At 41.3% G+C, this 17,970-nt stretch overlaps 1 protein-coding gene across 1 annotated transcript in view; it reads right to left on the bottom strand.

Annotated features, from left to right (window-relative positions):
- Positions 1 to 8,367: 8,367 nt before the first annotated feature.
- Positions 8,368 to 17,970, bottom strand: part of SLC22A2 (solute carrier family 22 member 2) — a 33,653-nt gene continuing 24,050 nt past the window's right edge. The window contains exons 10-11 of the mRNA XM_008067896.1: positions 14,548 to 14,647; positions 8,368 to 8,801 (exon numbers count right to left, since the gene is read on the bottom strand). Coding sequence (XP_008066087.1) covers positions 8,735 to 8,801; positions 14,548 to 14,647 — 167 coding nt within the window. The 3' untranslated portion in view covers positions 8,368 to 8,734. The remainder of the gene's footprint in view (positions 8,802 to 14,547; positions 14,648 to 17,970) is intronic.

Raw genomic sequence — 17,970 nt, 5'->3', positions numbered from 1 at the left:
AAATCTAGGGATAGCATCGGAGTTTGTTGTGTTGGAATTGTGGTCCCCTCAGATTGTGAACTCTAGGAGGTTAGGAACTACGCCTCAGTCCTCCTGGTGCCTGACATAAAAATAGTCACCAAATATGCTTTTTTGGAGTAAGTAGCTTGTGATATTCCTGGGGGTGAGAGATGGCTTAGAAAATGGGCAAGAAACGTAGGAATGTGAATTTTTTTCAGGATTCTTCTTATCAAGATCTAGACTTGTTAGTCATCAGCCGTAAAATCCCAGTGAGGAATGGAGTCTTGCTAAATGGCCATGTCTGGAGCCGGAAAGTGAGTTCTGGATTTGAGCTATGGTTGTAGGTATTATAGCAGGTGCCTGGTGGTGAGGACCACTGCTTTTTAGGAGCCTCTGGGCACACAAGCACTTCAAATGATTTAAGGCCCCCGGGCTCTGGATGGTGACTGCTAGTTTCCTTAACACAACTGGGTTGTGTTATGGGATAATGTCCTCATCTCCCACGGGTCAATCTGCAGAAGAGCCCTTTTTTTTTTTTTTGAGTTGGAGTCTCACTCTGTCGCCCAGACTGGAGTGCAGTGGCCGCTCCTGGCCACCGCAGCCTCGACTTGCTGGGCTCTGGCGATCCTTCCGCCTCAGCCTTCCAAGTAACCGGAATTACAGGCGCGTGCTACCACGCCCGGCTGATTTTTTTGATTTATTGTAGAGATGAGGTCTCGCTGCCCAGGCGGGTCTCGAACCTGTGGGCTCAGGCAATCCACTCACCTCAGCCTCCCAAAGGCGCGGGATTACAGGCTAAGCCACCGAGCCTGGTTGGTGCCTATATTCTTAAAGAGGGCCCCGAGGGGAGATTGTTTGGTGTCACAGGAGAAGAGGCATAGTGGAAAAGGGGGAAGATGAGCATGAATGTGAGGAGAGCCATTCCAGGGATTAGGGAACCAGAAAGCTGATGCTTCATATTTGCCAGGACCTGCCTTTGTGTTCTAGGGTTGAGAAAAAGCATTCATGGGCCAAAGTTTGTTACATTCTGGACTACCTAGGAAAAGTATAGGATGAGGTGACATTTCTGAACATTCCAGCACCTGGAGAGAAAGCAGCTGAGGACAGTCTCTTACTCTACATCTTCCTTGCAGAAACTATTACAAAAGACATAAGAAGGTCAGATTGAGCCCAAGATCCATTTGCCTGATGACATAAAGTGCTGTCAAACTGATTTGGAAAAGATGTTGTTGTCAAGTCACTTTTGATTCCAGAACTCAATGGAGATCCCTCGGGCTGACCCGAATCCTTGTTTTAGAATCCTTGCTAATCATGGAGCTGGAGCTAAGATTTGCCCAATAAGACAAGGGGAAGAGATTTTTATTCTTGGGGTGTAGTCAGGGTGGTTTTTATATACATTGTCTTCTTCAGTGATGCTTGCACGAGAGAAATAAAGACAGTTCTGTTTCATTTAAAATATCAACAAAGCCAGATTCTACTTAGTCAACCCACAAGAGTACCTCCTCTTTTGTGAAACCAGCTCACAATGAACCACATCTCCTGCTGGGTGACCACATGCTGGCATGATCACCCACCCACATCTGCCAGTTGAATTATAGGCTGACTGAGAGTCAGTTGGATAAGTCCCCAAATCTGTTTTTTTCCCTCATTAACCTTGGTACTATACTTACCCAATATGATTACTTTATTATGTAACCTGATGAACTATAAATGTGAAAATAAGTGACATTTTAATTATAATTTGATTGATGTAAATAAAATGCTTTCCTAGTATAATAAATGTGAATCACTAAAATATTGTATCATTAAATGTGAGTGAATCAAAGGTAAAAGAAAAAGTGTTGTAGAAATCTGGGATTTTAGATTCAGAATGTTTCAAAATGTTTTGAGACCCTCATTGAAGTTAAATAAATATACCTTTTTTGTTTTAGATTAAATTAAAATACAGTGGGTTTTTTTGTTTTGTTTTTTATAAATAGGCATCTATGAGGGATTCTCCTGAGCAATATAGATTAAGTAGTCTGTCCGTTTATAAGTCACCTCCCAGGTCTCAAGAGCATAGGGGCTACCGGGATGACCACACTCTAAACATATCCAGGCCCTAGGTCCCAGGGAGATGGGCCCAGAGTAGGAATCCCCAGGCCACATTCACAGAGTGCCAAGAACAGCCCACACCCAAAGGTGTTCCAAAAATCTTAGTTTTTATTCTTCTTTCCAAATTGCCACCTTTTTTCCTGACTACTTGTCTACCTACAATTAATGTTAAATTCTAGGCACACAGAAAATAAATGCAGCTTTTAGAACGTTAATGGCACTATCTTCTCTTTTCTTCCTTTTTTATTTCAATGTTACTTTAGGTTATAGAGATGGAATTCTATCCAGGGGTTGGCAAACTTTCTCCACAAAGGGCCATATAGTAAACACGTTAACCATATTAAGGTTCATGGACAAGAGAATCTACAACTACTTAACTCCGCTGCTGTAGCTTGAAATCAGCCATAGGCAATATACATATGAATGGGTGTGACTGCGTTCTAATAAAACTTTATTTAAAAAACAGGGATGGGTTGGATTTTGCCTGTGGGCAGTAGTTTGTTGACTTCTGTGTCTATAGCAAGAGTTCATAATTGGATGAGGGATCGATAAGTCTGTGAAAGTGTATGTAGATTTTGGCTATGTGTTTTTCTGGGAGGAAGAATCATAGTTCTCTTCAGATTTCAAAGGCTCCATGATCGATAACTTTAAGACACATCACTATCAAGAAATGGTCTCTTCTGGGATCTCATAGCATTTAATTTTTAAAAAATACTATAGTTGAATAATTTAATTTTTAAAACTTTATTTTAAAATAATTATTTTAAAAAAGGTTCACAGGAAGTAGCAGATGGTACTGAGAGGTGCCAGGTAACCTTCATCTTGCTTCCCTCAGAGGTTACTTCTATAATTATAGTGTGATAACAACATCTGGAAACTGACATTGGTGCAACACGTGAGGATAGTTCTATGTCATTTTATCATGTGTAGATTTATATAACCACTGCCATAGTGAGCCACTAATCTGTGTTCCGACTCTATAGATTTTCATTTTAAGAATGACCTCTTGAGATTGGCTTTTATCACTTAGCATAATGCCTTGACATTCGCTCAAGTTGTGTGTGTTTTGAGAGTTGGTTTCTTTTTCTTGTTGGTTAGTATTCTTTGGCACAGACATACTACAGTTTGCTTAACCATTCACCTATCGAAGGACATTTTGGTTGTTTCCAGTTTTTAACTATTACAGTTAAAGTTGCCATGAACAATTGTGTGTAGGGTTTTGTGTGGATGCATGCTTTCATCCCTGGGATAAATGCATAGGTATGTAATTGGTGGATCATATGGTAAGTGCACATTTAGCTTTATAAGAAACTACCAAATTATTTCCCAGAGTTAATAATTTATTTTTAAAAAATACCATGAACATAGGACATAAACATGCACGTGAAAACATAAAAATGCAAGAATTTCAGAAAAATGTACAGTTCTCTTTGTCCACTGCCCACTGTCAGGCCTGCTCCCTGTAACCCTTCAGTTGGGTGGGCGTCCTCTCACTCCTCCACCACATTTCTAAAACTTGCCTTTTCCCTTGGTTTGGAGCTCTTCCTACAGAGCATCTATAAATCTGTTTCGTTCCTTTGTATCTTACGAGTGGACATACCATAGTTTGTTTAAGCATTCCTCCTCTTTGTGGCTATTTCTAATGTTTGCAGTCATCGATAAATGATGCAATGAATATCTCTGAAATGCCTCTGTGTACATCTTTGTGTTTTTCAAAGATGGACACATAGAAGTGAAATTGTTGGGTCACAGACATGCGTATTTGTAACATTGATGGAAACTGCCAGATTGCCTTCTTAAAAGAATGTATCAATCAATACTCCTGCCACCAACGTATGAAAATTTATTTACACCTTTGTCTACACCCAAAATTTTTATTCATTTTGTTAATTAATCTGATGAGTGAAAACTATTTCATTGTTATTTTAATGTGCATTTCCCTGATTAACAATGATGATGCACATCTTTTTTTTAATAACTTAATTGGTCATTTTAATATTATCTTCTGCAAACAACTATTTGTATTCTTGGATCGTTTTATACCCTTATGTGACTGTCATTCCTAGTTGATTTTTTTAGTAGCTCTTTATTTCTTTAGGATATTAGTCCTTTGGATATTTTATATGCTACAATATTTTCCAAAATCTGTCACTCATCTATTAAATTTGGTTTTGGTGAGTGTTCGCATGTGTGTGTGTGTGTGTGTGTGTGTGTGTGTGTGTTACTCAGCTAGTTTCATTTAATTTGGTCTTGTTTTATGTAGTCAAATTGATCAATCTTTTTATGTCTTCTAGATTTTGTTCTTAATTAAGAAGTCCTTCTTTGTCCTAAATTATGAAAATATTCCATTATACCTTTTCCAAAGTTGTTGGTCTGAAAATTATTGGAACTAATGCCCAGGGCTTCCGTGAGTACATTAAATCTAGAATCTTGGGTCTCAGGACTCCAATTGACACATATGATCTGATTTAACATTACATTTACCCTTCTGGGTTGGTGTCATTACAATTTATTTCTGAATGTTCCCTCTCTCTGACTTCTGCTGGTGCAAATTCTTGAGATTCTTTCAATGTGCAAAGTGTCTCTTACCTAGACAGACTTTTGACATCTTCTTTTGGGGTGTATGTGGGAATCTACTCAAGACATATCCGGGGGCAACAATGATCAGGGAAGGTCCTGAGGAGTACTGACTTCCCATCTCAAGATGTCTACCTCATATGAGGTGATTGAAGGTTTTAAGCAAGGAAAGACTGTTTTCTCAAAAGGGAAAAGAGGAGGTGCTGCTTTTGGCAAAAGAAGCTCGGGGGACTTGGGCATTCATGATTTTCAGATTCATTGGAGTCCACTCAGTATATCCAATTCTCAGAGACCCCTTCCTTCCCTACATGTTGCATGACTTTCATTTAAGAGACCCAACAATGCTATGCATTCTCCCTACAATGCGGTTCTATGACCCCTAGTATCCATGTTTGAGTCTGCCTCTCACTGGTTTTCAGCCTTGCCTCCACAAAACTCACAAATTTATTTTAAGGCCAATATAGGGAGCTCTCTCCTTCCTGGACATGGCTTCAACTTGATATTTCAGAGCCCTCAAATTTTTATTTTCTTTTTCTAATTCCTCTAGTGGAATCAGAAGCAGCCGGCCTTACCCACAGAGATTTTGTGGTTGTAATTCCTACAGTAGTGATAAAATTCAACCATCACTTGGCCTCCCGAAGTCTTACTTTAAATAAGCACTTTATTTCATGTAATCACAGCTAATAATTTAAGTAACTGTTTTGCCACCGCATGCCATGGATAGATACTATCAGTAACACATTTCTCACCAACAATAAGACCATCAGTGTGTTCAGTCCCATTCACATCATTTAACAAACTCCAGATTCTCATATTTGACCATCTAGTTCCTGGGTCTATTCATGGTACCACACAGAGCAGCAGTCCTCAACCTTTTTGGCATCAGGGACCAGTTTTGTGGAAGACAATTTTTCCATGGATGAGGGCGGGGAGATATACAGTCAGACCTCACTGCTCATGTCAATCTATATTTGCAGTTGCTCCCCAGCACTAGCATCACCATCCCAGCTCCCACCTTAGATCACCAGGCATTAGAGTGTCAAAAGGAGCACATAACCTAGATCCCTCACATGTGCAGTTCACAAGAATAGGGTTTGTGCTCCTATAAGAATCTAATACCTCCATTGATCTGACAGGAGGTGGAGCTCAGGCGGTAATGCAAGTGATGGGGAATGGTTGTAAATACAGATGAAGCTTCACTCGCTCACCTACCCCTTACCTCCTGTTGTGCAGTCTGGTTTGTAACAGGCCACAGACCAGTACTGGTCTGTAGCCTGGGGTTGGGGAGCCCTGAAGTTAATCAGCAAAACAGACACCATGCTAGGCATTTCAAATAGAGGCAATTTAATATAGATATTCACGAAAATCACTGGTAGAGCAGAAGGGAGAAAGGCAAGCTAGAGAGAAGAAAGGGTTTTTAAGCAAAAACCAAGAGGTGGCAGTTTCTGCTGGCTGGAGCTCACAAACCTGTTGGTACCACAAAGCTGAGGGAGGCATTTCCTCTGCCACTGTTGAAACTGTATCAATGCCACTGAGCAGGACCAGGAGCCTCCGTCCTCTGATTCCAGTCAACAGGCACTCTTACTCTAGCTGCGTGAGAATCCTTTGTGGTACAAGGAAAGTGACTTCTCTCTTGCTCCTTCCTTCCTGTCTCTGGTGAGTGCTGCCCATGGGTAGAGCCTTATAGAAAGCTGGGTGGTGAAGGGCCTGGGACATGTAGTCTGCGGGTTTCAACACTTGTTGTCACATAAGAGATTGTGGAAGAACAGGTGTGCACTCTTTCTCAGGAAGCTGTTGGGAGAGTGTTTCTTCAAAATGAGGGCGAAGATCAAGAAACGGGCGATATGTGATTTGGAGACGGGACAGGGGATCCCACACAGCAGAGAGGCAATGGTAGGGAGGGAGAACCGAGGGCAGCAGCTGTGCAGCAGGCCTGGAGATGGGCCAGGCCCAAGTAGAGCAGGAGGGCTGGCGGCTCCTGGTGGCAGGTCTCTCAGGACAAAAGAAAAAGAAATTTTGGTTTTCATTATAAGCCTTGTAGTACTTAGCTTTTTAAAATATATTTACAGCCAGATGTGGTGGCTCATGCCTATAATCCCAGCACTTTGGGAGGTGGAGGTGAGAAGATTGCCTGAGCCCAGGGGTTCGAGACCAGCCTGGGTAACTTGGTGAGACCTCCTCTCTACAGTTAAAAATTTGTATTTGAATACATTGAGAGGAGACTTACTGTTGTCAGAGAGCTTAGGGGAGGGGTGGGAATTAATGATGAATCCATGAAAACAAAGCAATAAAAACCAAGATTCAGGAAAAACAAAATGCTGTAAAAGAGAGGAAGCTTAATTGCAGTATACTGTGTGGCTCTGGGTTCATAGTGTTCACGTAGCCATAATGATATGAACGTTCACTGTTTGATTACATACAAATGTAATAAAACAAAGTTTAAAGAGAAGAAATATGTTGGGATGTGGAGAGAGATGAAGAGAATTAACTTTTCATCTTTTATATTAAAAAGTCAATAGATAATATTTAAAAATGAAAAATCAGGAAATGTCAGTATAAAGAAGTTATTTAGATGTATGGAGATAAATCTTGGGAAAACACAGCTAAAATAGGGGAAGATTTTCTCTGAGGAGTTTTTAGAGGTGGAATAGGAAAAGGAAATTTTGGTCTTCATTATAAGTCTTTTAGTATTTAGCTTTTAAAAATGTATTTATGGCTGGGTATGGTGGCTCACGCCTGTAATCCCAGCACTTTGGGAAGTGGAGGTGAGAGAACTGCCTGAGCCCAGGGATTTGAGACCAGCTTGGGCAACTTGGCAACAACTCATCTCTACAATAAAAAAAAAAAATTAGCTGGGCATGGTGGTGTGTGCCTGTGTTTCCAGCTATCTGGAAGGCTGAGGTTGAAGGATTGCCTGAGGCCAGAAGGTCGAGGCTGCAGTAGCCATGATTGTACCACTGCACTCTGAGCTGGGTGACAGAGACTCTGTCTCCAAACAAAGAAAAAAAAATTGTATTTACAGCTGGGTGCGGTGGCTCAAGCCTGTAATCCCAGCACTTTGGGAGACCAAGGTGAGAGGATTGTCTGAGCCCAGGGGTTCAAGACCAGCCTGTGCAACATGACTGGACCTCGTCTCTGCAATAGTCAAAAAATTAGCTGGATGTGGTAGTGAATGCCTGCAGTTCCGGCTTCTCAGAAGGCTGAGGCAGGAGGATCGTAGGAGCCCAGCAGGTCAACGTTGGGGTGGCCATGAGTGTGCTGTTGCAATCCAGCCTGGGGGATGGAGTGAGATTCCAACTCAAAAAAAAAAATGTATGGTATTGCTTTGATGAAATATTAATATAATTTTTAAAATCCACAAATTTCAAGAAATTTTTAACTAAACTGAAAAGTTCTGTCTAGGTTAATAATGCCAACAGTGCTCTTCACTGAACTCTCCCCAAGATCTTTTGTAGAAAGCACATACTTGTGCTCATCTAGTCTAACAATAGGAGACTTAATGATCGCTCAGGTTGAATATCTGATTCTTTTATGTGAGATTCCTTTCAAGTCTAACCCAGACAATAATCAGTGTGTTTTAAAACTTCTTCACCCGTGTTACTGAAAGGCCTTTTAAAATTCTCGCCATATATTCTGGAAAACTTTTATTGCTTTGGGTGTTTGACTTCCTTAAGTAAACAGATTCTCCTCTTTAACTTTATTATTTTTCAGACCTTTTTTATTCTGTTTCTTTAACCCACAGTTCCCCTATGTATTCTGGTTTGATGTCATTGTGGGGAGAAGAAGCAAATAAAAAAAAAAAGATGACTAAAAAACCCTCTAGAAAACCAATGGCCATTGTCCTAGGAATGCTGAGAACAGAGAGAGCTGGAAGATCTTGGCAGGATCTTGTCCTGTGGGTATATTTTTACACAGTGGCACAACAGTTCCATCGGCTGTGAATCTGGGTTGACAGGGGTAAGTAAGGCTGAATCGTATGGGTTTTGTGGAGAGTGAAGAAATCTCTGCTCCCGGCTTTGACATCATCAGAGCAAGACCACAGTGGAAGCAATGGGCTCTCCACTTAGTTTGATGCAATGTCTGCTTTCTTAACTTGGAGGTAAATCATTTTTTCTTTATTTTTTCTGGGTCTGCAATAAGAAATAAAAAATGGAAAGAAAGAAAGTATGAGGAGGCTGAAAACCAAAATCAAGTAGATACTAAATAAAAGAAACAATGACTAGGCGTAAGCTCTGTTCAGGATTAGTCACGTGGTATACTCTGAGTGGTGGTTCTCATAAAGAAAATGGGCAAAGCTTGCTGAATCACTAATGTGGATGAGGTGGTTTCTACAACTCTCTTCTGGAAGTTGAGCTGCCCTAAACGAACTCTATTTTTTAGGGTGTTCCACCCTTCTCTATAATAGAGAATGTAGGTTAAAGATTACAATGAATTGTTATAATCAGGTCTGCAAATAGAATTTGAGAAATTATTTTTTATCAAAGTTCATTTACTTTTTAACAGTGTGACAAGTGAACAATGCAACTAAGATATTTGTTCAAATTGCAAGTTGTCTAATCATCTTGTTTTTGTGAATGCCAGGATGCTGCTGATATTCATTGTAGAAATTCAGTTTTCTTCCTTTTGTTGCTTCCAGCCATGACTTTTGGACCTGGTCTGGTTTATAGTAATGTTGAATCAGGTATGGGCTGCTCCTGGGCCCAGCCCCTCAGAATTTCCTCCACCTGCAGATGGTTAGTTCCGACTCAATTTCTGGACAGATCTAATCTGGGACGGAGGAGAACAGAAGTTCACCCAAGTCACCCTGTGGTTTAGGAGTTCTCTCAGCCTCCAGAGCTCCCATGGTCTCCTGACAATGATGATAGCAACAGCAGCAGCAGAGACAATAACAGCATTGATAACAACAAGAGCAGGAACAACGACAGCATCAACAATAGCAAAACAGCGACAGCAATAACAATAGAAACAGCAGCAACAATACCATCAGCAACCACAATGACAGCAATAACAGCAGCAGCAACAACAGCAGCAGTATCATAGTAACAGCAACAACAGCAATAGCAACAGCAACCACATAATCAACAATAATAGCAACAACAACAGCAATAGCAGTAGCAATAGCAGGAGCAGCAACGACAACAGCAACAATAACAACAGAAACAACAGTGGTATCAACAGCAGCGATAACAGGAATAGCAACCACAATAACAATGACAGTGGAGCTGCAAAGATAACAGCAGCAGCAACAGCAGCCATAAGAGCTGGAGTGATGGAACGTCAGTCACTGGTGGGTGCATCACTGCTTGCCCCATCTGCGAGCCCAGCCCTCCGAGGGTGAGACAAGTGCACAGACCAGGGCATCTGGCCACCAAGATTGAAACCTTGGCTTTGTCATTTACTTGTTGTGTGGCTTTGAGCAAGTCCTTTACTTTCTCCGGCCTGGGTTTTTTCAGTTGTCAGTGGAGTTCATAGCAATACCTGTTTTGTAGGGCTGTGGCAAAGATCCAATGAGGAAATACAGGCATACATTTCTCCACCAGAGCTCTTGGGTGACCCGATGCATTGTCAATGAGCAGTATTGTTTTGAAAGGAATCTTTTTTTCTGAGCAGTAGGCCTGTTTAGTGGGCTTAGCATATTCAGTAAACCATGCTATAAGCAAATATGCTGTCATCTAGGCTTTGTTGTTACATTCTAGAGCTCAGGCAGAATATAATTAGCATAATTCTTAAGAGTACTAGGATTTTCAGAATGGTCAATGAGCACTGACTTCAAAATAGTTATCAGCTACCTTAACCCCTAGCAAGAGAGTCAGCCTGCCCTTGGAAGCTTTGAAACCAGGCATTGACTTTTTCTCTCTAGCTATGAAAGTCTTAGATGGCATCACCTTCTGACATAAGACTGATTCGTTGACATTGAAGGTCTGTTACTTAGCACAGTACCTACATCCATTATCTTAGCTAGAGCTTCTGGTTAACTTGCTGCAGCTTCTCCCTCAGTACTTGTTGCTCCACCTTGCATTTTATGTGATAGAGGTGGCTTCTTTCCAAAAATCTCACAAACCAGTGGCTACTAACTCCAAACTTGTCTTCTGTTTTCTCACCTCTCTCAGCCCTCACAGAATTGAAGAAAGTCAAGGCCTTGCTTGGGATGTGACTTTGCCTTAAGGGAGTTATGGCTGGTTTGATCTTCTATCTAAACCACCAAAAATTTCTCCATATCAGCAATAAGACTGTCTCACTTTCTTCTCCTTCATGTGTTCACTGAATAACACTTTTTACTTCATCCAAGAACTTTCCCTTTGCATTCACAACTTGGCTAATTGGTGCAAGAGGTCTAGCTTTTGGCCTGTGTCAACTTTCCACATGCATAATCATTTCTAGCTTTTGATTTAAAGTTGAGATGTGTAACTCTTTCATTTGAATGCTTAGAGGCCACTGTAGGGTTACTCATTGGCCTAATTTCAATATTGTTGTGTCTTAAGGAATAGGGGGGCCTGAGGAGGAGAGGGAGAGAGATGAGGGAGTTGGTATTTGGGGGAGCAGTCAAACACACAAAGCAGTTATCAGTTATCGTGGGCAAAGTTCATGGCACCCCAAAACAATGACAATAGTAGCATCAAAGATCATCAGTCAGAGATCACCATAACAAATGTAATAATATTGAGAAAGTTTGAAATATTATGAGAATTACTAAATGTGACACAAAGACATGAAGTGAACCCATGCTGTTAGAAAAATAGGGCCAAAAGATTTGCTCAAGGCAGGGTTGCCATAAACCTTCAATTTGTAGAAAATGTAATATCTGCAGAGTCAATAAAACGTGGTGAGCCTGTATGAGTGGTGGACGTGGAGAGCACTAGTTGAGAACGCTGGGAAATGTTAGTTCCTGTATCCTCATATACAGAGGAGGAAGTGGGCCAAAGAGGTGATAGAAGGTAGAAGGTAGGAGTCCTGCAGGCTGCATTCCTCACAAGGCAGGCCTGGGCCCTTAGGAACCAAATGATTTGGGTGGCAGTGGGGGCCTCTTGCCCTGTCCTGTTCTTGCTGGTTCTCCTCGGTGTGTATGACACTGCTCCTGGAGTCCACTTTCGGTGCCAGCTATGGTCTGCCCTCCTGCTCCCAGGCCCCCCTGCCTCCCTCTGGCTGTGCCTCCCGCCCATTCCTCTGTGGGCAGGCCCTTCTCACAGCTCAGCTTAGCCCTTGCCTTCTCACATTCTCCTTCCACAATTCCCCAAGTCTTACGCAGATCTATCTTCCAGCTATGAGTGGTGAACTGGGCTATGTGACCCAGAAACAAGAAAAACGCAATCAAATCTTCATAGGAGTATTTGAAGGTCACACGAATAGAAAGGATATAAAACAACAACAGGAATAGTCTTTTGAAATATCTCTTTAACCTGCTTTGAACCAACCGGATGAAGATGAAAAACTCTGACAAGTTGGGTGCTTGTGAGTGTCCCTGAGTTATACTTTTCCATCTTAAAACAACTCAGAATGTATTTTTAAATTGGATCTCCAATAAATAGTCTAGGTTACTCATTTCCTTGTTTTACAGAACAGCTATGAAAGCTTCTGTGAATAATAACAGTGGCTCTTGGACATTTATTGTCAGGCATTTTACATGTTTTATCTGATTTAATTGTTATAAAAGTCCAGTGAGTAGGTACTGTTGTCCCCATCTGCAAATGAAGAAACTGAGGCTTAGAAGCATTCAGGTCACATGACTGGGAAACGTGAGCACAGTCTGTCAGACTCTATGGCCTGTGTTCCTCAGAGAATAAATGACTGCTTGCTTGACACTGGGGCTGCCCAGGAAAAGGAACTTCAGAGGGAGGCTGTGGAAGGGACTCAGCTTCTAGTCCACAAGTATTTGGTAAGCTCCTAACGTGTGTGTGCCAGGTACAGTGCTACGCTCCAGGGATGTGTCAGTAAACAGGATTTAGTCTCTGTGTTCGAGGGGAGGTGCCCATGTACGTGGGAAGCTGCACTGAGATTGGGGTACGGGGTGGGGGGAAGCTGCACTGAGATAGGGGTACAGGGTGGGGGATGGTTGGTTGAGATCAAGAGTCTCAAACACAAATGTCTGTGTGAACTAGGCAGATGATCTAATGCAGCAGACACACAACAACAGGGAAGAGTGGAGACTGTGGCCCACTGCAGAAGGTGTGCCTTTCAGAAAGTTGAGCCATCGCCCAGCTCCTACAAATTGTCAACAAGAAGAAATACCTGCTCAGTGTTACCAAATATTCTGATTTTTAAAAAACACATTCTGTATGTCTCATTGATGTGGAATTTCCCACTCTTAAAAAATACTGTGGGACAATCCCTTTGGGTCCCCTCCCATTGTGGGAGCTTTTCTGTCCTTTCAATAAATCTTGCTTTAAAAAAAATAAATAAATACTGGGGTTAAAGCATTTGAGACCCTGATGTCCTGTGGGCTGCCAGCATACAACCTCTGGCCGGATTCAAAAGCCTCTTCCAATGCTAGGGCTCAAATTCTAGGGAAAACCTCAGACCACTGTGATTCAGCAACATTTTGCCCAAGTACTAAATATGTTAAATATAAAGGTTTTGTAGAATGAATAAAATTCAGTTCTTCTTGTAGCACCCTATTCCAAGTGGAGTAAGAGCAAAATAAATAAAAGCATCTAAGCATACTGCATACACAAGCTTATGGGGAGAGTGTCAGATCGGTTTCTCTTTTTTTAGCTTTTTAAAAATTTACGTTTTGCGTAGGTTTTATGGTCAAAAATTCAGAAATTACAAAAAGGCAAGCACTGAAAAGTCTCTCTTACAGCTAGTATTTCACAGCTATGCGGTTCCACAGACAACCAATGCTATAGCTCTTGGACATTCTTCCAGAGATGCAAGTATTTATTTCACTATTTTTACACAAATGGTAGAACACATAGTTTTCTATGCTTTGCTTCCCCACTCCCCCATTAACAATATATCTTGGAGAACTTTCCTTACCGGTGTTTATAAAGCTGCCTCATTCTTTTTAATGACTGTATTTTACTGAATGGCATATCATAATTTATTTAATGGGTCTCTCTATTGATTTACATTGAGGTTGTTCTCCAACCTTTTGTTATCTAAGAAAGATTGCTTTAATGATTACTTCTGTTCATGTCACTTTGCATATGTAAATTCGTAGAAGTGCAGAATTCCTAGGGTAAAGGATACACACATTTGTAAATTTTATACTATTGTCATATCGTCCATCACAAAAACTTCAAATCTGTACTTTTACTGACAATGTACAATCTGTGATTCCCCAGATTACTTCTCAACACAGTATGTTACCAGGTAATTTGATTTTCAACTGTCTAAATGGATATTAGTGTGGTGTTAATTTGCACTTGTCTTACTATGAAGGAAGTTGAGTATATTTTTGTATATTTAAGATCTATTTTTATTATCTTTACACTGAATTATCTCTTCAAGCCCTTTGCTTTTGTTTTTCTGCTGGTTGCTTATGAATTTGTTAGAGCCTTTTGTACATTGAGAAAATTACCCCTATGTAGAGCAGCAAATGTTTTCATTAAGTTTGTTATTTTATTTTTAGCCTATGGCAGTTTTTCAGTGCAGAACCTTTTATTTTTATGAAAGCAAACATATTAATCTTTCTATTACGGGTTCTGGATTTTTAGGGTCATATTTAGAAAGACTTTCCCCACTGTGACAGTTTAAAGAAATTCTTCTATAGTGTCTGCATTATTTTACTGATTCTTTTTTTTATGCTTTAAAAGTCTTTGATTTAGTTTGAATTTATCTCAATGTATGGTGTGAGGTGGCAAATCCTTCTTTCCACTGACTACAGAGTTGTCTCCAAACCTTTATCAAATGGTTCATTTGGGGATTTCAGCCACCTACCTTTGTATGTTTTCAGCTTCCTCGATGGTCTCAGGCAAAGCCTTCCCTTTGGTCTCTGGTAGCAACAGCACCAGACCACCTGCAACCAAGCCAACTGCAGCTGAAAGCCAAACAGATGCAAATCAGGTCAAGAACTGAACAGCGCAGGTTCTATAATTAGAACTCCTCTTATTTCTATTTTAAAAATTTTTTTGGTATTTTTCTATACTTACGTACAGATTCCTTTGCCATCTCTGACTGCCCTATTTTCCATTATAAATATTATACCAACTCCACACTCCATTGAATTACAATTCCTAATAGGGAAATGAAATACTTAACATTTTGAGTCAAGGTTATTCTAGGCTAGAGGATGTTGCCATCATGTTAGGATACTTCGGAGTTAGAAAATAACTCTGAAAACAAAATTAGCTGTATGAGAAGAAAGAACATAACCCTACCAGCATAAAGCATTTAGTAATGAAAATAAGTCAGAAACTTGGATCATTATTAGCAAATAAAGGTAATGAATCATGTATTACTTAATAACAGCACTAAGAGGCATAGCCAGGCATTTAGTTCAAACTCAGATATGCACTAAATTATCTAGTTTTTTTCCTTTTTGTCTAGTTATATTCTTTAATAATAAGTACTTTAGTGTTTCTGTTCTTTGGATTCCAATAAAAGCTTTGGTCTTTTTATTTTTTATTTTCTGAGTTGGAGTCTTACTCCTTACCCAGGCTGGAGTGCAGTGGCACACTCATGGCCACACCAGCGTTGACCTGCTGGACTCCAGTGATCCTTCCGCCTCAGCCTTCCAAGTAGCCGGGACTACAGGTGTGTGCTACCAGCTAATTTTTTAAATTTATTGTAGAGACGAGGTCTTGCCAAGTTGCCCTGCTGGTCTTGAACCCGTGGTCTCAGGTAATCCTCTTGCTTCGGTCTCCCAAAGTGCTGGGATTACAGGCTGAGCCACTGAATCTGGCAGCTTTGGTCTTTTAAAGCAATATTTCTTTTTTTCTATCATGGAATATAGGAAACGGGATATGGGTTCTTCACTGGTTTGGGGGTTTCCAAACACTGCATGTTGATTTTTATTTTTGTACCCTTAAAAAATTACTGAGGCTGGGTACTGTGGTTCATGCCTGTAATCCAAGCACTTTGGAAGGCCGAGGTGAGAGGATTGCCTGAGCCTATGGGTTCGTGACCAGCCTGGGCAACATGGTGAGACGTCGTCTCTACAATAAATCCAAAAATTAGCCTGGTGTGGTAGCGTGTGCCTGTAGTTCCAGCCACTTGAAAGGCTGAGGCGGAAGGATGGCTGGAGCCCAGCAGGTTGACACCAGGGTGGCTGTGAGTATGCCATTGCACCCCAGCCTGGGCGACGGAGTGAGACTCCTACTCCAAAAAAAAATTAAAAAATTCCTGAAATGGAAGCTGCAGAGCACAGTTGCTCAGAACGCAAGCTCTGAGAGCCTGGGCTTCAACTCTGATCCCCACACCTGCTGGCCTTAGGGCCTTGAGAACTTCGGCAATCTCACTAATGCTCCAGACTTTTCTATGTACAGCGGGTTAATATACCTGCGTCACAACTTTTTATGAGGCTGAAATGAATTAATATTTGTCAAACGCTTAGAATAGTGCCTGGTACATGGTATGAACTATGGAAGTGCTCGCTAAATAATTTACCCCTCAAAAATCCAACCCTCCCAAGAGTCACTTGGCTATTGTACTGTAGCCAATGCAAACACAAACAACATTCAGCTGGCAATCTGAATCTATGAAGTAAGTAGATCATGACAAATATAATAGATTAATCTAATTATCATCTATTTGGCTTTTTATATTTGCAAAAGCAGGTCTAAGTAAACATGCGATCCCTTGTCACTTTTTCCAGTACTCCTTCAATCAAGATTTTCCAATGTGTTGGTTTTTAGGCTTTGTTGATCACTGTTTTATGGCTGTTTCAAGACAACAGTTAGCACACCATTATTGCATGGAAAAGAAAGGAAAGAAGTTAAAATGCAGAACTATTAGCATTGCTTTCTGCCAGCTACTCTGATCAAAGGATGGTGCACAAAGAAGATGAAACTACTCACAAAAATAAAATCGTCATTGTCTTTGTGCTTACTCTCAATGTTGAAATGTAGTTACAATCCCTTACCTTTTCCAGGGGGAAGCAGGAACAAGCGTCAACAATGCTTCCTCTGGGTCTGAACTTGGCATTACTTTGTTCAGTAGTACTTAGAAAACAAGAAGTATCTATTTGGTATCCGTATATGTCCTGCTGACCCACTGGCCACCCACTGTCCACCTAAAAGAGTGACCAAGATGGAGGCATCTCTAACTTCCTCCATGGCAGGAAGAAGTCCAGAGGGTGTGATGGGCACTTCCTCGAGATGAAAAGGGGACTCTGGGAACAGGCTCCTCAGCCAGTATTGGGTGAGAAAGGAATTTGGGGCATGTCTGTCTTGTCAGCAGCACCAACTGCTCTGTGGTCATCTCAGGGAAAAGTGTGTTGGGCTGACACATGGAGGAAGTCATTGGTTGGGTCTGTTTTGAGGAAAGTTCTGTTGATGGTTTGGAACTTTTGTTGGCAGATTCACAGTGGTGGGTGGAGAATTTCCCCATCATAAGTCCCTTGAGAAGAAAAGGAAGAGGAGGAACAGTAGGGCACCTGTGTGTGTACTGTGTAGCATCCATGTTGGGGCTTCTGGTGAGCATCTGGGAGTGGGATCTTTCCCTTTCTTCCCCCCAGATTAAGTGAGTGCCCTTGGGAAAGAGTGTCATATATACAAATTTACAGTGGCTCAAAATGGGGCTTAAAGGAGACTGAAATGGGTGCACTGAGGTGCTCTGGTTAACTAGAGAAGGTGAATGTCATGGGGTGACTAGAAACCGCAATCACATCTCAGTATCTGTGGGGACACACAGGAGGAATGGGTCTGTTCCGTGTCTTGCAATTGTGGGAAAAGGCCATGGACGCTGGGTGGATGGAGGTGCCCAGGATCCCTGTGCTCTTCTGTGGTGGCAGACATCATGCCCTGCATCTGCCTCTGTGTATTCATTGCTGATAGTTAGACTTGTCCTGTCACCTCCTGTCCTCCAGGAAAGGAGGGAAGGGAGGGCAGGGGTTGCTCAGTGCTGCTACAGTCCTGTGGAGGGATGGGTAGGGGAATGGTCCCACTCCATGCAGTAGCAGAAGGGTAAATGCTGTGTCATGCTCCTGAAGTGTCATCACTCCAGGAGCATCCCTGCAGGTGTGCCATTATGCACATATGTTTTCTTGTGGGGGGGGAGGGTTTTTATATAGCTTTCATTATATTTTTATTTAAATGATTTTTCAAAATCAATATCATAATGAAAGGAATAATAGACATAAGAGTTATAGTACATGGACTAAAATAAAATAATGTAATACATTTGAATTACCCTTTAAGTTTG

Source organism: Carlito syrichta, unplaced genomic scaffold (assembly GCF_000164805.1).
Source record: "Carlito syrichta isolate Samal-C Ts95f unplaced genomic scaffold, Tarsius_syrichta-2.0.1 Scaffold309813, whole genome shotgun sequence".
Taxonomy (NCBI): domain Eukaryota; kingdom Metazoa; phylum Chordata; class Mammalia; order Primates; family Tarsiidae; genus Carlito; species Carlito syrichta.
Note: the sequence above shows the minus strand (reverse complement) of the source record. Positions and strands in the feature narration are given on the sequence as shown.